The following is a 24,204-nucleotide window of genomic DNA, read 5'->3' as shown; positions in this document are numbered from 1 at the left end:
GTGCCGCCCCGCGCGCGCGCCAGTGTCACCCCGCGCGTGGGCAAGTGCCTCCTCGGAAGCACATTATACTCCATTAATTCACTCCAATCAACAGAAATCAAAATTCAATTTTTTTCATAAAATTGACTCATTAAAAAAAACAGCTAAGGATGAATTCATCATTTACCTAAGGCCTCGGTCGACAACGCGGCCAAGCTCGACGACGGCTTGGCTGGGGTGGCCGGGCTGGAAGGAGGGATCGGCCATGGGAGAGAACTCGGTGAAGATGGAAAGTGAACCCTCGTTGGCGCAGTCGCAGTAGGGCTGGGTGAGCTGAGCAGGCTTGGCGGGGGCCGGGTGGCGGGAGGGCCGGCGGCTGCCAGAGAGGGGAAGAAGAGAGAAGGGATCAGAAGAGAGAGAGAGAGAGAAAGAAGGGAAGAGAGAGAAGAGGGCCGGCGGTGGCAGCGACGGGAAGAGGATGCAGAGAGAGAGAGAGATTTTACAGGAGAGAGAGAAAACGTCGTGGGAAAATGAAGAAGAAGAAGATAGGGTATATTAGATCAAACTTATTTCCGACGACATTGTCGTCGCAAATAGGTGAAATTTTTTACGACAACATTATGTCGTCGCAAATAATTTTTAAGTCATCGTAAATAATCATTTTTCCCGCCTTTAGTTTTTGGTGAAATCTTAAAAAGATTATTTGTGACGACAAAGAAAAAATGTTGTCGTAAATATCTTGTTATTTGCGACAACTTGTCGTGGCAAAAATAGATTACCTTAGCGGCAAAAATCCGCGCTATTGAAATTTGCGCTCCAAAATTATTTATGACGACATTTAAGTTATTTGCGACGATATTTAGGTTATTTGTGACGACATGATTATTTTATTTAACGGGGAGTAATTGCGACGACATATCGCCACAAATATTGTATTATTTGCGATGACAAATGTCGTCGCAAATGGCCTTTATTATTGTAGTGATTATCATTTTTTTTTTAATAATTGCATGTTATTATCACCCTAATGAAACCCCATTCGTTGACCTTCACTTTCTTCTTTCGTCATATGCAAGTTAAACCCATAGCAACAGTCAACGCTGACTTCAGTCAAAGCAAATATCTCTAGCTACATATATATATATATATATTTATATATATAATTTTCTTTTTTGGGAGAATTACGTGGTGGAGGGTATTAAAAAAAAGTCTTATTCGTAACATACGGGTTTTTCCTGTTGTTTTAGGTTATAATGGTCGTCTTCTTGCGGCTTTGTTGTTATTGTTTGTGATCGTCTTTGCAATTTTCAGTTCAGTCACGGTTTGGGCTTGTATTGTAATGAGTAATAACGGTGTTTTTTATTTCGATTCAGAATCATGATTTAGAATTATTCTCGATTTATGTATATTTATTGTGAGAGAAAACACTATAACGAGTCACGAACCATGATTCGAACCATGATATGAATTCTCATACCAAACACCTTCTTAATATTTTGGTGGGGTTTGTGTGTGCTATTTTTATGTATTAAGAAATTGGGTGGTGTGGATTGATGTTTATATTACCTCTTTCATACTGCAGAATATAATTAAAAAAAATGCGTTCTTTTTTTTTTCTTTTTGTGGATAAATTTTAATATGTAATTAAGAAGGTGTTTAGTATGATGATTCATGTTATGATTCGAATCATAATTCGTGACTCGTTACAATATTTTTTCTCATAAAAAATAAACATAAATTAAAAATAATTTTAAATTATGATTTTAAATCTGTAAATCAAACGTCTACTAAAAAATTAAAATTAGCCATAACAGTAGATGCTACAAATGACGGGACAGCCTTTATACCCTAAACAACACTGAGAATTATAGAAAGCAAATTTAATTAAAGGTGGGCTACTAGCTATTTTATTCCCCACTGAAAGGAATATTATCGTACAGACCACCATGAAAAAAAATAAGTATTTAAATATCATTAATAACGAAGCAGTCATTAGATAAACTATTCGAAAAAAGAAAACAGTGTTCTATAGTAAGAGACTTTTTTCATACTCTATTAAAAAAAAATTCTCCAAATTTTTAAATTTTTTATTTCAAATGTGCATGGTTTCTTGGTTTAGACGTGAACAAATGGCAAATGTTTCACGCGTTTATAAGGTGTGGATAATATTGAACATAGGTAATGTTTTAAGACTTTATTTATTTCATCGATTTGAGTTTTATTACAATAAAATTTTTTTAAAAATAATTATATTTAATTTTTTTTACTACAATAAATTTTTTTTATATAAAATCACGTATTAACTTGGATTAAAAATTAAATAAGTAAATTAAACAGACTCTAAGAGAATGTTTAGTAGAGAGATTCGTTTCCGATTCATGGTTTCTTGGTTTAGACGTGAACAAATGGCAAATGTTTCACGCGTTTATAAGGTGTGGATAATATTGAACATAGGTAATGTTTTAAGACTTTATTTATTTCATCGATTTGAGTTTTATTACAATAAAATTTTTTTAAAAATAATTATATTTAATTTTTTTTACTACAATAAATTTTTTTTTATATAAAATCACATATTAACTTGGATTAAAAATTAAATAAGTAAATTAAACAGACTCTAAGAGAATGTTTAGTAGAGAGATTCATTTTCCGATTTGAATAGTAAATAAAATTTAAAGTATGGGCCAAATGGTTGCCACTTGGAGACATGGGCAAGTGGGCCCACCGACAACGACTGTCTCTAAATATGAAAGCGATTCAATGTCCAGTTGTCCACGCAATTTCTGTTTTGCACGTGTTTATATTTTTTACATAATTCTGAGCAAAAAAAAAAAAAAACAAGAAGAACATTATTTATATATTCTTACTAAGTTCGCATATATTGTTTAAGTCAATGACAATTAATTACATAAAAAAGATTTTAATAGTTTTAGTTTTAAGATTCCTATTAGTGAGTTCAGTAAAAAATAAAAAATAAAAAAAATGGGATAAGTTATCTCCTTGTCCAATGTCTCACTTTTATCTCTTTTTTTTTTTCAATTTAAATAAATCATTTCAACTTGCAATTTCTTATTATCTCTTTACACTCGAAATATATATATATATATATATTTTTACATTACGTCATACTTTAAAGATAATTATTATTATATGTTGAATGTATACAACTCATTTACGTAAAATTTTTTATTAAATGGTGAATGTATACGACTCATTTACGTAATGGAAATAATGTGAAATAACATAACGTCAGGAATGTAGATAACTAATTATTTTCTGTGGGAAGTAGTATACGACTGTACTTCAATTAAATAAGTTGGAAAACAGATTATAGAATATATGAAAGTTGCAACGTTGAGTTATATTTTTGTTCAATCCAAGCACAAATTAGAAAAAGAGAGAGAGAGAGAGAGAGAGAGAGAGAGAGAGAGAGAGAGAGAGAGAGAGAGAGAGAGAGAGAGAGAGAGAGAGAGAGAGAGAGAGAGAGAGAGAGAGAGAGAGAGAGAGAGAGAGAGAGAGAGAGAGAGAGAGAGAGAGAGAGAGAGAGAGAGAGAGAGAGAGAGAGAGAGAGAGAGAGAGAGAGAGAGAGAGAGAGAGAGAGAGAGAGAGAGAGAGAGAGAGAGAGAGAGAGAGAGAGAGAGAGACTGCCAAATATGAAACATTCAAAGACACATTTATAAAATGTCAAATTATAGTAATAATCTTCCATTTAGATTTTTACTCGTTCAAATAATCCTACAAATAAGACAATTTTAAATTACCTAATTACATTAAAGTCTTCTCATATTAAAAAATTAATATAATTCAACCAAATCTAATGGAAATTTAACAATTTAAATTTGTGTCCGGTCAATAAGGTATTTTTATGCCCTAAATCAACTCAAGAAAACTAATTCGCCCGAGCCAAATTATAAAAAAAACAAAAACAAAAACAAATAAACAAATCATCCACAAATAATTAATTAATTGATTTATAGTTTTTTAAATGAGTAACTAAGTTGTGGACTCAAATTTTATGTTTAATTTTAATGACTTAATTAGTGTCTAATCAATTAAATTATGACACGTCGTATAAAGAATAAAATATGTTTTTAAACTAACTATTTTATACTTATTATGAGATGATATTATATGGTGTGATTTGTTAAATGTTAATACTTAATTGAGATACTAAAAATTAAACAGAAAATTTAAATCTCCTGAGTTGCAAGGGTCACATCAGATTTGGTGACGTGCAACTCATAAAACCCGGCACGACTGTAGAAATAAATACAAAAGGCAAGCATGTTGTTATAGACATTATTACTAAATATTATTATTATTATTATTATTATTATTTGAAAAGGAAGAGTTGGTTTATGACTGAGTAAACAAATCATTGTCTTAGACTCTACAGCCAACCAGAAAATTTAATGCTTCGGTAGTTAATTGTTGAAGCATCTGTATAAAGTCAATTTCAAATCTTATAGATTAGATTTTTCTTTTTTTTTTTCTTTTTTTTTTCTAAAAAAACAAAAGAGAAAATTTCAATTCAAGAAGCTCGTAAAATCATTGTCAACTTATACATAACAACTGAACAAGCTTCAACAATTACGAGTTGATGTTTTCATTGCCAAGAACAAGATCATATTTTTAGCTTTCTTGTCAAATTTGCTAAAAGCCTAAAACTAGCCTTATTATCTATTTCCTTTTTAATTTGATGAAGGTTTGGTAAAATATATGGGTTTAAATGTGGTGACAGGTATAGTCTAATAATAATTCGACTCCTGACTTTAGCACAAAGTGTATATATCTCATTTTAGTTGATTACAACATCTTTAGGTTTATATTTATTAACTGTTTTTTATTTAGTTTCTTGTTACAGTCAGAAGGTTAATATTGCTAAATCAAATAAATCATCAAAACAACTGTTGTACAATAGTCACGTAAAATAATTATCAATAATTACAACAAGCATTTTATAATTACTTGTGTAGATGAGTTTTCAATAATTACGTTTTTATTGGTGATTACTTATTAAATATAAAAATTTAATGATATAACACGTTCACTAATTAATATAAATATTTTGGTAAACTGTCTAATTTATTATAATTTTCATATCAATATCTTAAGGTTAAAACAACGATACTAACTGATAGGTAAATATTGCAGTAACCATCGAAACTATATCCTTACTTATGGAACTTATACAATAATTATTTGTGCTAGTTATTAACATGATTGTGATATAAAAGTAAATAATCAAGGATTGTGACAAGTTCAGTATTATATGAAGTAAATAAGGAAAGTTTTCATTGAAATTAATTAATGTTGTAATGTAATTTTAATAATTATGTTTCAATTTTATATTATGTTTGTTTATTTACTTTTATTTATGTTTGTGCTTAAAGCTGGATGACTATGATAGAGGTTGTGGATTTGTAAAGTGGGTTGACCGTTAACGTTGACTTTGATACCAAATTCATTACCGTAGCAAGAATGGAATAGGCAAAAAGGCAAAACAAACAAACAAACTTGTGCTACTCAACAAAGATGGTTGATAAGAAGCTTTTTTTGAAATTTTGACTTTCTTTGATTTTTTCATGACCAACTTGCACCATCTCTCTCCTTTTTCCTTCTTGTAAAGTTGAATATATATATATATATATATATATATATATATATATTCAATTGTTGTTATTGTTTGTGATCGTCTTTGCAATTTTCAGTTCAGTCACGGTTTGGGCTTGTATTGTAATGAGTAATAACGGTGTTTTTTATTTCGATTCAGAATCATGATTTAGAATTATTCTCGATTTATGTATATTTATTGTGAGAGAAAACACTATAACGAGTCACGAACCATGATTCGAACCATGATATGAATTCTCATACCAAACACCTTCTTAATATTTTGGTGGGGTTTGTGTGTGCTATTTTTATGTATTAAGAAATTGGGTGGTGTGGATTGATGTTTATATTACCTCTTTCATACTGCAGAATATAATTAAAAAAAATGCGTTCTTTTTTTTTTCTTTTTGTGGATAAATTTTAATATGTAATTAAGAAGGTGTTTAGTATGATGATTCATGTTATGATTCGAATCATAATTCGTGACTCGTTACAATATTTTTTCTCATAAAAAATAAACATAAATTAAAAATAATTTTAAATTATGATTTTAAATCTGTAAATCAAACGTCTACTAAAAAATTAAAATTAGCCATAACAGTAGATGCTACAAATGACGGGACAGCCTTTATACCCTAAACAACACTGAGAATTATAGAAAGCAAATTTAATTAAAGGTGGGCTACTAGCTATTTTATTCCCCACTGAAAGGAATATTATCGTACAGACCACCATGAAAAAAAATAAGTATTTAAATATCATTAATAACGAAGCAGTCATTAGATAAACTATTCGAAAAAAGAAAACAGTGTTCTATAGTAAGAGACTTTTTTCATACTCTATTAAAAAAAAATTCTCCAAATTTTTAAATTTTTTATTTCAAATGTGCATGGTTTCTTGGTTTAGACGTGAACAAATGGCAAATGTTTCACGCGTTTATAAGGTGTGGATAATATTGAACATAGGTAATGTTTTAAGACTTTATTTATTTCATCGATTTGAGTTTTATTACAATAAAATTTTTTTAAAAATAATTATATTTAATTTTTTTTACTACAATAAATTTTTTTTTATATAAAATCACATATTAACTTGGATTAAAAATTAAATAAGTAAATTAAACAGACTCTAAGAGAATGTTTAGTAGAGAGATTCATTTTCCGATTTGAATAGTAAATAAAATTTAAAGTATGGGCCAAATGGTTGCCACTTGGAGACATGGGCAAGTGGGCCCACCGACAACGACTGTCTCTAAATATGAAAGCGATTCAATGTCCAGTTGTCCACGCAATTTCTGTTTTGCACGTGTTTATATTTTTTACATAATTCTGAGCAAAAAAAAAAAAAAACAAGAAGAACATTATTTATATATTCTTACTAAGTTCGCATATATTGTTTAAGTCAATGACAATTAATTACATAAAAAAGATTTTAATAGTTTTAGTTTTAAGATTCCTATTAGTGAGTTCAGTAAAAAATAAAAAATAAAAAAAATGGGATAAGTTATCTCCTTGTCCAATGTCTCACTTTTATCTCTTTTTTTTTTCAATTTAAATAAATCATTTCAACTTGCAATTTCTTATTATCTCTTTACACTCGAAATATATATATATATATATATTTTTACATTACGTCATACTTTAAAGATAATTATTATTATATGTTGAATGTATACAACTCATTTACGTAAAATTTTTTATTAAATGGTGAATGTATACGACTCATTTACGTAATGGAAATAATGTGAAATAACATAACGTCAGGAATGTAGATAACTAATTATTTTCTGTGGGAAGTAGTATACGACTGTACTTCAATTAAATAAGTTGGAAAACAGATTATAGAATATATGAAAGTTGCAACGTTGAGTTATATTTTTGTTCAATCCAAGCACAAATTAGAAAAAGAGAGAGAGAGAGAGAGAGAGAGAGAGAGAGAGAGAGAGAGAGAGAGAGAGAGAGAGAGAGAGAGAGAGAGAGAGAGAGAGAGAGAGAGAGAGAGAGAGAGAGAGAGAGAGAGAGAGAGAGAGAGAGAGAGAGAGAGAGAGAGAGAGAGAGAGAGAGAGAGAGAGAGAGAGAGAGAGAGAGAGAGAGAGAGAGAGAGAGAGAGAGAGAGAGAGAGAGAGAGAGAGAGAGAGAGAGAGACTGCCAAATATGAAACATTCAAAGACACATTTATAAAATGTCAAATTATAGTAATAATCTTCCATTTAGATTTTTACTCGTTCAAATAATCCTACAAATAAGACAATTTTAAATTACCTAATTACATTAAAGTCTTCTCATATTAAAAAATTAATATAATTCAACCAAATCTAATGGAAATTTAACAATTTAAATTTGTGTCCGGTCAATAAGGTATTTTTATGCCCTAAATCAACTCAAGAAAACTAATTCGCCCGAGCCAAATTATAAAAAAAACAAAAACAAAAACAAATAAACAAATCATCCACAAATAATTAATTAATTGATTTATAGTTTTTTAAATGAGTAACTAAGTTGTGGACTCAAATTTTATGTTTAATTTTAATGACTTAATTAGTGTCTAATCAATTAAATTATGACACGTCGTATAAAGAATAAAATATGTTTTTAAACTAACTATTTTATACTTATTATGAGATGATATTATATGGTGTGATTTGTTAAATGTTAATACTTAATTGAGATACTAAAAATTAAACAGAAAATTTAAATCTCCTGAGTTGCAAGGGTCACATCAGATTTGGTGACGTGCAACTCATAAAACCCGGCACGACTGTAGAAATAAATACAAAAGGCAAGCATGTTGTTATAGACATTATTACTAAATATTATTATTATTATTATTATTATTATTTGAAAAGGAAGAGTTGGTTTATGACTGAGTAAACAAATCATTGTCTTAGACTCTACAGCCAACCAGAAAATTTAATGCTTCGGTAGTTAATTGTTGAAGCATCTGTATAAAGTCAATTTCAAATCTTATAGATTAGATTTTTCTTTTTTTTTTTTCTTTTTTTTTTCTAAAAAAACAAAAGAGAAAATTTCAATTCAAGAAGCTCGTAAAATCATTGTCAACTTATACATAACAACTGAACAAGCTTCAACAATTACGAGTTGATGTTTTCATTGCCAAGAACAAGATCATATTTTTAGCTTTCTTGTCAAATTTGCTAAAAGCCTAAAACTAGCCTTATTATCTATTTCCTTTTTAATTTGATGAAGGTTTGGTAAAATATATGGGTTTAAATGTGGTGACAGGTATAGTCTAATAATAATTCGACTCCTGACTTTAGCACAAAGTGTATATATCTCATTTTAGTTGATTACAACATCTTTAGGTTTATATTTATTAACTGTTTTTTATTTAGTTTCTTGTTACAGTCAGAAGGTTAATATTGCTAAATCAAATAAATCATCAAAACAACTGTTGTACAATAGTCACGTAAAATAATTATCAATAATTACAACAAGCATTTTATAATTACTTGTGTAGATGAGTTTTCAATAATTACGTTTTTATTGGTGATTACTTATTAAATATAAAAATTTAATGATATAACACGTTCACTAATTAATATAAATATTTTGGTAAACTGTCTAATTTATTATAATTTTCATATCAATATCTTAAGGTTAAAACAACGATACTAACTGATAGGTAAATATTGCAGTAACCATCGAAACTATATCCTTACTTATGGAACTTATACAATAATTATTTGTGCTAGTTATTAACATGATTGTGATATAAAAGTAAATAATCAAGGATTGTGACAAGTTCAGTATTATATGAAGTAAATAAGGAAAGTTTTCATTGAAATTAATTAATGTTGTAATGTAATTTTAATAATTATGTTTCAATTTTATATTATGTTTGTTTATTTACTTTTATTTATGTTTGTGCTTAAAGCTGGATGACTATGATAGAGGTTGTGGATTTGTAAAGTGGGTTGACCGTTAACGTTGACTTTGATACCAAATTCATTACCGTAGCAAGAATGGAATAGGCAAAAAGGCAAAACAAACAAACAAACTTGTGCTACTCAACAAAGATGGTTGATAAGAAGCTTTTTTTGAAATTTTGACTTTCTTTGATTTTTTCATGACCAACTTGCACCATCTCTCTCCTTTTTCCTTCTTGTAAAGTTGAATATATATATATATATATATATATATATATATATATTCAAAACTCAAATTGGCAACTGGCTAAGAGTGTAGATCAAAAGCAAGTTTAATTTCTCCTATAGAGATTAACTAGAGTTCATATATATATATATATATATATTCAAAACTCAAATTGGCAACTGGCTAAGAGTGTAGATCAAAAGCAAGTTTAATTTCTCCTATAGAGATTAACTAGAGTTCCATCTAAAATAAGTTGACGCAATCTCTGGCTGTTCTGCAACTTTTTAATTTGTCGTCTCAAAGCATGCAGTGGGGACCAAAGTAAAGAACTCACTCTTAGATGTATTAGGCCAATTTGATTTGTTTGTGGTTCTTATCCGGGTCCTTGATTTGACCTTTGATATTTTATAAATTAAAAGTATTAGTTAAAGAAAATTATTATTCCAATTATTTCTCTCTTGTTATAGTAATATATTTGTCATCTGATTCTCGTTGTCAGTAATGAGGTTAAGACCCCGTTCATTTCGCTGATTCGAGTTTAGAATTCGAGTTTTACTACAGTAAAAAGCTCTTACAAACAATCACATCTCAACTCGAATTAAAAACTCGAATCAACGAACTAAACGGGCCCAGATTATTGTCCTCATCAGTATGTCAGACATGACATGAGTTAATGTGACTTTAAATTTTTTAGATATTATTTAATAGAACACTAGCTACTACCCATCGCTTTCGTATCCTCAGCACACATATATACATATACGTATATATGTATAGGCCCGTTTAGTTCGCTGATTCGAATTTTTAATTTGAGTTGAGATGTGATTTTATATGAGAGCTTTTTACTGTAACAAAAAAGTTAAATGTGATTGTTTCTGAGAGCTTTTTACTGTAACAAAACTCAAATTCTAAACTCGAATCGGTGAAATGAACATGACAATAATATCTAATTACTATAAAGTCCTGGTTTTCCTTTAGGCATATTATGGAATCCAAAAATCATGCAAATTGAACATTACTCGTTAACTGCAAAAACATAGGCCTGCAAATTGCATTTCACGGTTCCCTTAAATAATATATATATATATATATATATATATAATTATCATGGCTTTGAAATTGCTGACCCATTTGCTGAATGGTTTTGGGTGGACCTGAAAATTGAACATTCCATTTCCGGTGCAAGTTAGTTTGGTCCAATGAAAACGCCTAAGGGTCTATAACAGCTAGGGTAGAAATTGAATGAGCCAAACATATTGATGATAACAAATTTTGTGAAATGTCAAAAGCACACCGAGCAGAGCACATGCAAAAAAAAACTATGGAAAAACAATGTCCGATACTGATTGGTTTTGACACAGACAAATCCTTCAACTTTTCTCTTCATGGGCTCTGAAAAGTTGTTTGTGAGAAAAAAAAAATCAAAAAAAAAAAAAAAGTTGGTGTTAAATTTCTAAATTCTGTGCAAGTTGTTGTCAGTAATTTAGTGACCTAAAATTATGTTGTTGAGAGATTGGTAAATTTAGCCCCCCTCTACCTACCTAGGAGGAATAAATCATGCAATGTTGCAGACTAGACTTAGATGTAAATAGGGATTGAGAATAAATGCACCCATAAGAGCTATTAGAATTCATTGTCCAATGACGCCAATGACGTCAGACTAGACTTAGACGTCAATATGTAATAAATGCACCCATAAACGCAATATAGCAATAATAATAATAATAATAGAACTGTAATTTTCTCCTTTTTAAATGGTTTTTAAGTAAATAGAATATTTTTAAAATAATTTTTTTGAAAGTCAATAGCACAACTTCATTAAAAAGTGAATAAAGAGCTAAGATACAGAACAATATCAGAGTCAAAAAAATGGGTGTTGTTCACATGATTAGACAATATAAACGCACATATTATCTAATAACGGAGAGAACTCTTCCAACTAATAGCACTATAATAGGGTTCATCCACTTCGAAACGACTCTAAATGAATTACATCTTAATCCCAAAATAATTGAAGTAGCATAGTTAGTTGAAAATATTCATTTACACAACTTAAATACAGTATTTTAGGTCAATACTCGATATAAGTATTGACTTTACTAATAAATATTGTATTCATACAGGATATATAAATATTAATTTATTAGTAAATACGTTTTCGCATCAATCACCTTAAAAACATGTTATTTACTTAAAAAACTGTTTTTAAAATATGTTATTTGCCTTTTTATCCGATAATAGAAATCCTAATCCTAATGGAGAAATAAGACATATAAACCCTCATTTAAACGCTCTTAGATTTATATTTCTTTACCCTGTAGAGTCAAATTAAAAGAGAGTGAATGAAGTTGAAGGGCACAAATATTCCCTATAATTCTCTATACGTGGTATATCTATATCTATTCAAGTTGTGGCAAATTGGTCAAGTCCTTAAAACGGATTCGGTTTCTAAGAAGCTTCTAGATCCATTGCTTGAAGACAGGGTTGGCTGCTACCCTTTTGGTGGATCAAAGGATAGGCTGCTAAATTGCAATGATTTCTAGATACTAAATTGCAACATTCAAAAGAAATGCCAAATTGCAACAAAATGGACCTGGCCTCTTACAGCCCATTGTCAATTAATGGGCACACTGACCAGTTTTTGTCTTGCAGATTTTTAGACCAGGATCAAAACAAAGGCTTCCTCTGGCCTAGTGGTCCACTTTCGGGTCCAACACTTACAGGGATTTACCATAGGATCATTTGCAGACGAATACAATGCATGAATCGTAAGAGTGCGTTTAGAGTAAGGATTTGTATCATAATTTAGATTATAATTTATAGCTCGTTACAGTATTTTTTCTTATAAAAAACACACGTAAATCGAAAATTATTTTAAATCACAGTTCTAAATCATGATTCTAAATTCATGAACTAAACGTCATCAAATTTCTATTCTTACTCTTGATTAATATTCTTTTTAGTCAAATACTACATTACTCAAAAAAATATTAATCAAGACTAAGAAACTTAAATTCTGCACTCTGAAGCTATGTAGCCTATGTTTGGAAGTTAGATTTTGTGCGGGAAAGAAAATTTTAAAAAAATAAATAAAGAAGGGGAAAGAAAATAGAAAATTTTTACCTTATTTAACCTTAAGAAAATTTATAAGAAAAAAAGTCAAAATCCACTCAAAATTTTTATCCTTATTTGGTAGTTGAAGAAATTTATATAAAATTTTTTTTTTTTTTTTTTTTTAAAAATACATCAATTTATCTCTACTCATTCTCTCTCCTCACTTTCTCTCACCTCACTCTCTCTCACTTCATCAGCTATCGTATGCTCCCCTGAATCTGGAACACCACAGGCTGTTGTATGCTCCCTTGAATCTGGAACACCACAAGGCTTAGGGCTAGTAATATGGGTCACGACACGACTCGAAAACGACATGAATTTTGCGGGTTAGGGTTGAGAAAAAAGAGGTTCGGGTCGACTTGAAATTGACACGAAAAATACGGGTCAATTCGGGTTGGACCCGCCTAACCCGAACACGACACGAAACTCGTAAAAAACTAAAAAATACAAATATTTTTCATTTCATATTTTAAATTTTATTATGAACTTGTGATATCATAATAGTTATACTCAAAATCGTATACTATTATTTGCTTAATTTCAATGGATGTTATTGTAATTTAGTGTGTTATGAATTTTAAGTTATTTCTAATATGTAAAAAACTAAATAAAAGTATACAATTTTCGTGTCAATTTCGGATTCACAGGTCAATTTCGTGTCACGGGTCATTTTCGGGTTGTGTCGTGTCAACTCGTAAAGTAGTCGTGTCGTGTTCGTGTTGCGGTTTTTAAAAAATTTCGTGTCACGGGTCGTGTTCGGGTTGACTGTAAATTTAAAAAAAACAATCAAAGCACAACATGTGACACAAATTGCCACCCCTAACAGGGCTACACTCCGACTCGCCGCCAAATTGGAACACAAATCAAGGATCCAATTCGAATCGGACGACGATTCCACCTAGCTTGAAAACTGCTAGCTTAGAGTCGGCGCCGATGAGGTCAAGGGTGACGTGGAGGCAGCCAATGAGCTTCCCGATGGAGACACCGCACGTGCGGCCCATGCGGTCAATGTAGACAGAGACGCGGATGGTAAGATGACGCCGAGAGGAGAGGCAGTTGAAGGTGGCGGAGTCAAGGTGGAAGCCAACAGAAGAGGTAGCAAAGTCGGGGGGAGAGTCGGCGGCAGAGGAGGTGGAGAGAGGGAGGAGAGTGGTCTGGGAAGGAAAGTTGTAAAGGTGGAGCTTGCAAAAGCAAGAAGTGGCTAATGGGTGGACTCCCCAAAAGTTTTCCCCATTTAAATTTTCATTTTCCTCTCAAATTTTTAGGGAAAATAAAATCCACCAATTATGTTTAACATTTTCCATCTATTTTTCTATGTTATTTTTTTCCACATTTTCCTTTAGTTCCAAACAGAAAAAAGCAAGTGACGTTTAATAAGGAGATTCGTACCCTAATTCAAATCATGATTCATAATTCATTACAATATTTTCTTTTATAAAAAATACACGTAAATTAAAAATAATTATAATCTCATAATTCTAATTCATAAACTAAACATTTCTTAAAATCCATCACATTTTTTCTTTCCCCCAAATAATCCAAGTTCCAAATAAGGCAATAAGTTCAACAACTTTTTCTTTACCATGAGTTCCATAAATTTAGCTCAAAGATACTCAAAAAAATATAAACTTTTATCTTCATACCACCCAATGACATTAACTTAAACCCCGTTCAGTTCACAAATTTAAATTAAAATATAATTTTATATGAAAACTTTTAACTATATCAAAAAAAATTAAATGTAATTTTTTATAAATATTTTTAATTATAACAAAATTAAAATTAAAAACTCAAATTGATGAAATAAACAAGATCTTAAAAATTATAACTGTTAGATTTAAACGACATATCTTTCATTCCATCATAATTTAAATAAATTATTAGAGTTTGAATAGACATCAATAGAAGCAAAGCGAGCAGGGTAGCCCTAGTATTTTACCCGTTAATCCATTTAACTTGAAAGCAAACACGTCACATATTTAACAACTGATTCTTACTAGTAAAGCTATACAGAGGATTTAGTAATTCAAACTTAAATACACGAGAGGATATTTGATCGGTAGATTTTAGGAACCCTTGTTCCCAAAACCTTCAAAACAAGATCTCCCACAAAGACATCTCTAAGTTAGGCCAAACTTATGATGTCTGAAGCATGAAACCACCAAAAGTAATGCATATATACATACACACATGCACTCTTTCAACTTCCACAAGCCATGCATTCTTCACGGTTTGTCAGAGAGCAAACCATCTGCGCCATATTGGCATCGACGTTATCCTCAACCTTTGGCTTTTCCTGCATTGCACAGGTAAAAAAATAGCAAATCAAGGTTTCGCACACATTCAACTAAAAGGAGAAAGTGGAAGCAGCAAATTTAGATTGTTACTTTGATGGCAGAGGTATCAACAGTGAACTTGATAGCATCAGCTGCAGCGCGAGACCTCAGATAGTACATTCCTGTTTTCAGGCCCTTTTATGGAGAAAAGAAAAAAAGTCAGAATTTTTATTCGACGAATATCGGGAAAAAAAAAAACTAGAAACAAGCTTCCAGCGCGAGACCTCAGATAGTACATTCCTGTTTTCAGGCCCTTTTATGGAGGAGAAAAGAAAAAAAGTCAGAATTTTTATTCGACGAATATCGGGAAAAAAAAAAACTAGAAACAAGCTTCACATTTGGCACAATAGAAATGCTTCATACCTTGGACCATGCATAGAAGTGCAAAGAAGTAAGTTTCCCAAAATTGGGTTGGTCCATATGTATATTTAGGCTTTGACTCTGATCAATGTAGCATCCACGATCAACTGCCATATCGACCAATGTTCTTTGCTTGATCTCCCAAACAGTTCTGGTTACAGAAGATTCTCTTAGCACGAATAGATACAAAACAAAGAAACCTAGTCACTTTATTAGTATATTATGTAGGGACAATTCAGCTCCGTACTTGTAAATGACTTTGAGCTCATCAGGGATTTCTGCTATGTTCTGAACAGATCCATCTTCATAGATTATATTGTTCTTGATTGCAGGGGACCACAGACCCATCTCAGTCAGGTCATGAAGCAGATGCTTGTTCACCACAACAAATTCACCACTGAAAAAAAAAATATATGATTAAGCCCATGAAAATCAACATTGAAATGTATTAATACAATGGGCTGGAGAAAGCAAACCTCAGAACTCTGCGACTATAGATATTGGAAGTATACGGCTCAAAGCATTCATTGTTTCCAAGAATCTGGCTGGTTGAGGCTGTAGGCATTGGGGCCACAAGAAGTGAATTTCTAACTCCATTCTTCAATACCATTTCCCTTACAGCTTTCCAATCCCACCTATCTGAAGGTGTTACATCCCACATGTCAGGCTGAAGAACTCCCTGCACAAAGCAGTGACCATTTAAGAAGCTAGAGTTAGTATCATGTATCTTATTTTGGAAATACTGTAAATGAGAAATCCATGTAGAGTGACATATTTTTACGCTGGCTGTTAACCTACCGCAACCTTCTTCCTTTACCCAGACTTAGGACCAACTATACGAATCACCGTATAGGCGGTTATTTTGGAAATACTATTTTAGATATTTCATAAAGCCACGGAGCGTAAAATATAATGAAAGGATTAATAAAATGATGTAAAGCTTACAAAATGTGTCCAGCACATATGTTTAATGTGAAACTTATACATAGTGAGATTTTTTGCAGCTAACTCATATACCTTGCTTACAGGACTGCCATCATAGGTTTCATAAGGGCCTTCTTTAGCAGCTAACTCAGAAGAAGTCTTCAGTGCATGATAGTATATCGTCTCAAATATGTCTTTGTTTAGTTGTTGAGCCTGCCATCACAACAGGACTCAGTAAACTCAAAAGACCCAGGATACAATTAAAATATAGCAGAACTGACATGAGAAATACCTCTGGTGAATCAAATGCCATGCCAAGCAAAATGAAAGTATCAGCAAGACCCTGAACTCCAATTCCAATGGGCCTATGTCGTAAATTAGACCTTCTTGCAGTTTCAACGGGATAGTAATTAACATCTATGATCTTGTTCAGATTTGAAGTGACTATTGCAGTAATCTGTCCAAAAAGAACCAGAAAAACTGAGATGCAAATTTTATTGTGATGAAAAATATCAGCGATCAACTCAATAAAATAATTAAAATGCTCTGACATAATGAGCTTAAAGAGAAATACATGAAAACTTCATAAAACAATTAGATTTGGATTGTAACTCTAACCTCTGCTAATTTATCAAAGTCAAAGTATCTATTCTTAGAACCTCTGCTTCCAACAACCTTAGAAGGATGTGATTCTATTGGAACTCCCTGTAACAAACAAGAAAGCATCGCATCACACAGAACTTAACATAAGAGACAGGAAAAACTTCAATCTGCAATGCCAGTATAGCCTTACCTTCTCTCTGACAAATCTTGGTAAGGCAATAGAAGCCAGATTGCATACAGCAGTTTCTGTTGGACTTGTGTATTCAATTATCTCAGTACACAAGTTTGAAGATTTGATGGTACCCAGATTCTGTTGGTTACTTTTCCCATTGCAAGTGTCCTTTGAAGGCAAACAGAAAAAAAAAATGTTAAAATAATCTATCAGCTGAGAGAAGAAAGACGTGTTATCACCATGAGAAAGCAAAGCATTATGAGATATGCTTTAGAAATCAGATTGCAAGTTAAACACCTTAAAAAGCATATAGGGAGTTCCAGTTTCAATCTGAGATTTTAGAATCTCAAACCATAGATTCTGTGCAGGGACAACCTTCTTGGCCTTTCCCTGTAAAAAGGCCCAAATAAGTAAAAACAAAATAAGACAATAAGATTATTGAAAAAAAAAAAAAAAAAAAAAGATTATTGAAAAAAAAAAAAAAAAAAAAAGATTATTGAAAAAAAAAAAAAAACAAGGATACAACAATATAAAGGCAAGGAAAAATTTGATCTACCTCTTTTTCATATTCAGTGTAAAGCTTTTCAAATTCTTCACCCCAGCAATCTGCCAAACCTGGTGCCTCATTAGGGCAAAACATTGACCACTGTCCATTACTTTGGACTCGTTCCATAAACAAATCAGGCACCCAAAGAGCGTAAAACAGATCACGAGCACGATGCTCCTCCTATAATAACAAATGGATTTAATGATCAAGACATCAGTCCCAATATAATACTAACACAAATGAGAAGCTAAAGACAAATAAAGATGACAGTATGCATCCATAGGGTAGTTGAGTAACTTCCAAATTGATAACAGTATCATTGAGAGGCTACAAATATAAGTTCAGATCATACCTTTCCATGGTTTTTCCTCAAATCAAGGAATTCAAAAATATCAGCATGCCATGGCTCCAAGTACACAGCAAAAGCACCTATAAGCAGCAAACATACTGGTCAGAACAAGGCACACTTCAAATGAAGAACATCACACAGAGACAAGAATATATACCTTTCCTCTTCCCTCCCCCCTGATCAACATAACGAGCGGTGTCATTGAAAACCCGTAGCATTGGAACAATTCCATTAGATGTCCCATTTGTTCCCCGAATATAACTCCCTGTGGCACGAATATTGTGAACCGAGACACCAATTCCTCCAGCTGATTTGCTGATAACAGCACACTCCTTCAAGGTGTCATATATGCCTTCAATGCTATCATCTTTCATGCACAACAGGAAGCAGCTACTCAACTGCCATAACACAACCAAAGCATCATTTTCAATTAGAACATAAATTAAAGCAACAAAATGGATTAGAATATCTATGAATACAACATAGTAACACACCTGAGGCCTTGGTGTTCCCGAATTGAAAAGGGTGGGGGAGGCGTGAGTAAACCACCGCTGAGACATCATGTGATATGTCTTGATAGCAGATTCAATGTCCTCCTTGTGAATTCCAACAGAAACCCTCATCAACATATGTTGAGGCCTTTCAATAACCTTCCCTTGCACCTTCAAGAGGTATGACCTCTCAAGGGTTTTGAAGCCAAAGTAATCATAGTCAAAGTCCCGATCATAGATTATCTCACTATCGAGTCGAGCTGCATTCTGGTAAAAGAAAATTAAAATGTCAGCATTCAAGAAACTGAACATAATTACGAATGCCAGATAATAGTCAACACAAAATGCCAAAAAAAAAAGAAAAAAGTAGAGAAAGAAAATTACATTCATGATGATTTCATAGACATCGTCAGCTATTAGAGGAGCCTTCAGCCCAGATCTCTCATTGACATGGAAATACATGATTTTGATCCTGCATTAAGCATCCACCCACATAAAATAAAGGTTACTTTTAACATTTGAGCGTGAATTATAAATTAAAGGATAAAAAACAAGTAAATTGAAACAAATCTTAATAAGGCTTACGTCTCTGAAAATGATTTCTTGGTGTTCTTGTGCAGATTTGAGACAACTATCCTTGCAGCCAACTGCATCAAAGTCAAACAAACCAAAATTAGACTCAGTAATTCATCAAGTTTTCTTCATTTAGATTTTAGATAGTTCAAAAAATAAGCATAATGAAGGCAATTCAAGTATAACAAAGTGACCCATTTTACCATTTAAACAAACAAAGAAATTAAGAAAGCCAACATGTTACAAAAACCACAAAAATTCAACGGAGTGACCAGTATAAACAAAAGAAATCCCAAAACCAAAAATCATCCGAAACACACAAAACAAAAAAAAAAGATATGAACAACAACAACAACAAAAAAAGGTTAAAAAATTCAACAAATATCGAGCATCAGAACCAATAAACAAGAAACCCAGAAGAAAAAATTACAACTAAAAGATGCACTTTACAATACTTATCAACCTATCAGACGAAATGAAATTAACATTAATATTTTAAAGAGAAAAAGCAAAAGCCCAAAACCCAAAATAATCTAAGCCGCCAAACAGAAAGATAGAAACTATTAATATAAGAAACGCAAAAGTACAATCAGTATAAAATAGTGAGATCAATTTAACAATCGGATCTCACAAGGGAACAAAATCCAAAGAACAAAAGCCGCAACAGATCAATTTCATAAAAACACTCCGATCAAGGAAAAAAAGGACCAAATGGACACAGGAAAACCAAATCCCGAAATCGAAACTCAACCAGAATCATAAAAAATGACAAGCTCGGGAACAATACTGACCGAAGCATAGTCAGGATGATTGGCGGTCATGGCGGCGGCGGTCTCGGCGGCGAGTTCATCAAGTAGGCTGGTGGTGACACCCTTGTAGACGCCGGCGCAGACCTTCTGCGAGACCAGAACCGGATCGCAGTGCTCGATGCTAAGGCCATAGCTGAGCTTCTTCAACCTGGCCGTGATCTTGTCGAAATGCACCGTCTCCTGACGCCCGTCTCTCTTCACCACATACATGATTATCTCGATCTCACTCTCTCGCTCCTTTTTCTCGCGCTTTCTCGGTTGGGGAATTTCGTCGAACAGTTTGCGCGCACAAGGCGATAAATGAGTGAAGAACCAGAAACGGTTTATATATGGGTAACAAAGCGAGGGGAATTCGAAAAATTAGGGGTTTTTTTTTTGTTGGAAATTTTGGGGGTTTGTGTTTTTCCCTCTTGAAGTTCGAATTTTCCCGCCGGATTGCAAAGTAAGTTTGGTGTTTCTTTACCTTTGTTGTGAGTGCGGTGATGGGAGTTGGCGGGAAATACGGATTTTGTTGACTTTCTTGTGTAGCTGGCCATTTTAAACTTTGGTTGTGAGACCCACCACAATCTTTCTTAAAAATAAAAAAAAATAAAAAGAGTTTATGGCAAAAATAAATAAATAAATAAACTACTACTAATTTTCTATTGTCAATGTCACGTATCAAAAATTATTTATTCTTCATATTTCTTTTAATTTAATGTAATTTTAATCTAATCTAATAATTAAAAATTAACACTATTAATCAGTCAAACTAATCAAAAAAATAAACAAAAACGAGTTGTTTGACACTACAAGGTCCTTTAAACAAAAACAAGAAAATAAAACAAAACAATTGAAAGTGACCTTATACTATGTAGATGTTTAGTTTACAGATTCAGAATTATTTTCAATTTATGTGTATTTTTTGTGAGAGAAAACACTGTAACGAGCCTTGAATTATGAGATTCACTTTTAATTTGTGTGGTGCTAAGTAAAAGTGAGGTCCTATAACAATTTTTAGATAATTAGTATCATTAATCCTTGGATAATGGACAATCCTACATTGGTCTCAAAATTTTTTTCATGATATATTATTTCATGAAGTTTCATTTCTCTCCCTTTTTTTTTACAGTTTTAGTCTTTCATGAAGTTTCGTTTCTCCCCCTTTTTTTTACAGTTTTAGTCTCAGTATTAAAATTTGACGAATGACTTCAAAAATTTCACAAATACTCGTGTCCTAATTGCATTATAAGTTTGCTCTAAAAAAATTACTTAATAAGTGAAATATTCATATAAATAATTACATTAGATGTAAAATATTTTAATTTATAAAGATTTTCAAGAATAATAATAATGACACACAATTTGCCCTATACTTTTTTTTTAACTGCGAGGGTCCTTGACTTCTTGAGCACCATACTTTTTAATTGGTATTGTTGCCAGTCGAAGGGAGGTGAGGCTCGGACGCATATGTCCCCGTGCATTTTTTGTCTTTTTATTTTTGGCATATAGTTTTTTAAAATATTTTCATATATGCCTTCTTTGTTAACAAAAATTTGAAATAATATCTCTATGAAATCCAATATGAGCATTTACCTTGAGAAAAAGAGAAGAAATCCAGAGCACTACGAATAATGGAAACAATTTATAAGTTTCGTAGTGTAATACTTATCTTCTATTAGTGTGTCATTTTTAATACCATTGATATCTTTTAGTATTTGATATATCCATAAATGAAAATGCCACTGTCGATGGGATTGTCGAGATTTTAATTTGTGAATAATGTCAACAGAAATGTCATGATGACGGATATTCTTGAAAAAAATGAACATTTTGAAAAAATTTTAAAATTTTTTATTGAAACTATACAAAATGGTAAACAGTCAATATTACTAATTTAAACTACTTAAATAACAAAAATAGAATATGAGAGTTATGTTGAATAATATAGTATAAAATTATCATAATTATATACGGATTATGATTCAAATATAATTTTACATACTCATTATAAATAAGGCACAATAATTCAATATACTACATAGAAATTAACTACCAAGCATGATGGAGTACACACAGATTTAAAGTGATTTCAGTACCAAAACGAGTTTCTAGCATGTTAGAAAGCATTAGGTAGGTTATGATCTTGATCTAAATAATACATTTGCCAAGATATTATCCTTGAATAATTATGGATGTAGTTGTTAATGTGCCACATGCATGTTTGTTGATTTCTTCCTATTATTAACCCATAAATTGGATATTGTTAGTTTATCGAACTTGATGACTAGTCTTCAAGGATGTGTAATTACACTTCAACACTGATATGTGGTATCATACAAACCATCTTGGTTTTGTATTTCTTAAGTAAATCTCATACGAGAACTGTATGGATAGTCATATGAACTTTGTTTTCTTCTTAAGCTCATGGAATCAAAACTCAAGGCTATAGAATCTTCATCGGTTTGACTCAATTGAGTCACACTACGTCTTTTTATAAATGATTTATTTAAAAAATAAATTAAAAAAACTAATTAAGTCTTAATATTTACTTTTTATTTAAACATGTTGTCACATTTTATTGAAAAAATATGAAAAAAATGTGCTACAAAATTGATTTTTATTAAACAAAAATTTCCCAAAGCTTTTGAACATTTTGAGGACATTTTCAAAAATATCCTAGATATTTATGGATATTCACAGAGTTTACAAATTTTTTTAGACATTGTGGATATTTGATGGACACACTAAGAATAATATCTTTCTCTTATTTCTATGTCGAGACTTTAAAACATGAGCAATATCGTGAAAATGTCGAACATGTCGTGAACATTTTCATCCATAGCTATATCGACGTTTAGAAGGGGGATTCGTGTCATGATTCGTGGTTCTCTACAGTATTTTCTCTCACAAAAAACACACGTAAAATGAGAATGATTCTGAATCATAATTCTGAATCTATGAACCAAACGTCCCCTAATTAACTCACATGGAAGTTGGTAGGGATTTGGATAAAATAAATAAAAAAGCTATTGCATTTGAATTCAAAAAACATTTTGTCCTATCACGAACCACGGCTTGCCAAGCACTCTTTCTTTTTCTGTTTTTACTTTTTTCCTCTTATTTTTGGTTTGGTTTGGGCTGGAAATCCATCTATTGGGTATTCGAAAAAATGTGTTTTGGGTGTTGAAATGCTCGACGAAGCCAGAAGTAGAAGTTGCAGACGGTCGATTATGACAGAAAAAGAAGGAAAACCACCCAAATTTGAAGCATTGCATTAGAGAGGATGGTGCGTGTGCCCTACTACAAAATTTTGATTTTTTTTTAAAATAACAATATTTTGATAATTACATTCAATCGGATGCTTCAAACAAAACAACGTATAGAACAACAAATATGATTTGAATTGGCATTTCGGAACAATAAACTTCGACATGGTCTCAAACTTTTGCCCGGAAATCGCTTTTTTTATGGAGAGAAAACATTGTAGCAAAAAAGTTGAATTTAAATTTTTATGAGAGAAAACACTATAGCAAAATGGTTTGAGTTGTAATTTAAGTTGTGAAACCATTAATTCGCTCTAAATGATCTACAACGAGTCACTATCTTTCACTACGAATACAGATCGAAGAAAAAGAAAATTGTTATTCTTTTATCGGTTTAACGGCCGTCATGAGTCTCATGACAAAGGGTAGACGTCGTAATATTTAAAGCAGCAGAAATTCCTATGCCTTCTCGGATAGATAGATTTGGTGTTATGATCTTTATAGAGTTGATCAAGACTGTATCACCAATGTACTCTTCGTCTTCATCGTCCCTCCACATGAAGACCATCAAGAAAGAATGAACCTAACAACTAAAACAATTAAAATTTGAAATCAAAATATGATGTTCTTCGAAGAAGAATAACCTCTTTTTGAATTTGACTATCTAGTTATCTTTGACAATTTTAAAAGGATAAAAAATTGTTTTTAGATATATATTACCACTTTGAGAGTCCGTTTAGTTCGTTAATTTGAGTTTTTAATTTGAGTTGAGATATGACTTTATGCGAGAGTTTTTTACTGTAGTAAAAAAGTTAGATGTGACTGTTTCTGATAACTTTTTACTGTAACAAAACTCGAATCGGTAAAATGAACGGAACCTGTATAATTATCTTGATACAGGATGTTGACATAACAGGGAGCCTGTGTCTTATTAGGACATTGTTTTTACTTCGTCCATATTCTAATTAGAATAGGAC

The 24,204-nt window shown here is 31.6% G+C and overlaps 1 protein-coding gene across 1 annotated transcript; it reads right to left on the bottom strand.

The window, feature by feature from the left end:
• Nucleotides 1–14,722: 14,722 nt before the first annotated feature.
• LOC21390131 (ribonucleoside-diphosphate reductase large subunit) lies at nucleotides 14,723–20,473 on the bottom strand. Its single transcript, XM_024165672.1, has 17 exons — nucleotides 19,965–20,473; nucleotides 19,186–19,247; nucleotides 18,985–19,072; nucleotides 18,604–18,867; nucleotides 18,267–18,507; nucleotides 18,113–18,189; nucleotides 17,770–17,940; nucleotides 17,511–17,603; nucleotides 17,232–17,381; nucleotides 17,057–17,143; nucleotides 16,731–16,895; nucleotides 16,532–16,651; nucleotides 15,991–16,193; nucleotides 15,762–15,911; nucleotides 15,518–15,665; nucleotides 15,206–15,289; nucleotides 14,723–15,114 (listed from the first exon to the last, which is right to left on the bottom strand). The coding sequence occupies exons 1-17, from the start codon at nucleotides 20,190–20,192 to the stop codon at nucleotides 15,019–15,021; spliced, it is 2,427 nt and encodes an 808-aa protein (XP_024021440.1). The 5' UTR covers nucleotides 20,193–20,473; the 3' UTR covers nucleotides 14,723–15,018.
• Between the last annotated feature and the right edge of the window lie 3,731 nt (nucleotides 20,474–24,204).

The sequence above is a fragment of the Morus notabilis genome, unplaced genomic scaffold (genome assembly GCF_000414095.1).
Source record: "Morus notabilis unplaced genomic scaffold, ASM41409v2 Scaffold84, whole genome shotgun sequence".
In the NCBI taxonomy this organism is placed as follows: Eukaryota; Viridiplantae; Streptophyta; class Magnoliopsida; order Rosales; family Moraceae; genus Morus; species Morus notabilis.
Note: the sequence above shows the minus strand (reverse complement) of the source record. Positions and strands in the feature narration are given on the sequence as shown.

Coding starts and splice junctions, on each gene's coding strand:
- LOC21390131 (XM_024165672.1), bottom strand. CDS start 20,192: ATGTATGTGGTGAAGAGAGACGGGCGTCAGGAGACGGTGCATTTCGAC. Junction 17,144..17,231: donor CAAGATTTGTCAGAGAGAAG/GTAAGGCTATAC, acceptor TGTTTGTTACAG/GGAGTTCCAATAGAATCACA. Junction 16,652..16,730: donor TGGCATTTGATTCACCAGAG/GTATTTCTCATG, acceptor TTGTGATGGCAG/GCTCAACAACTAAACAAAGA.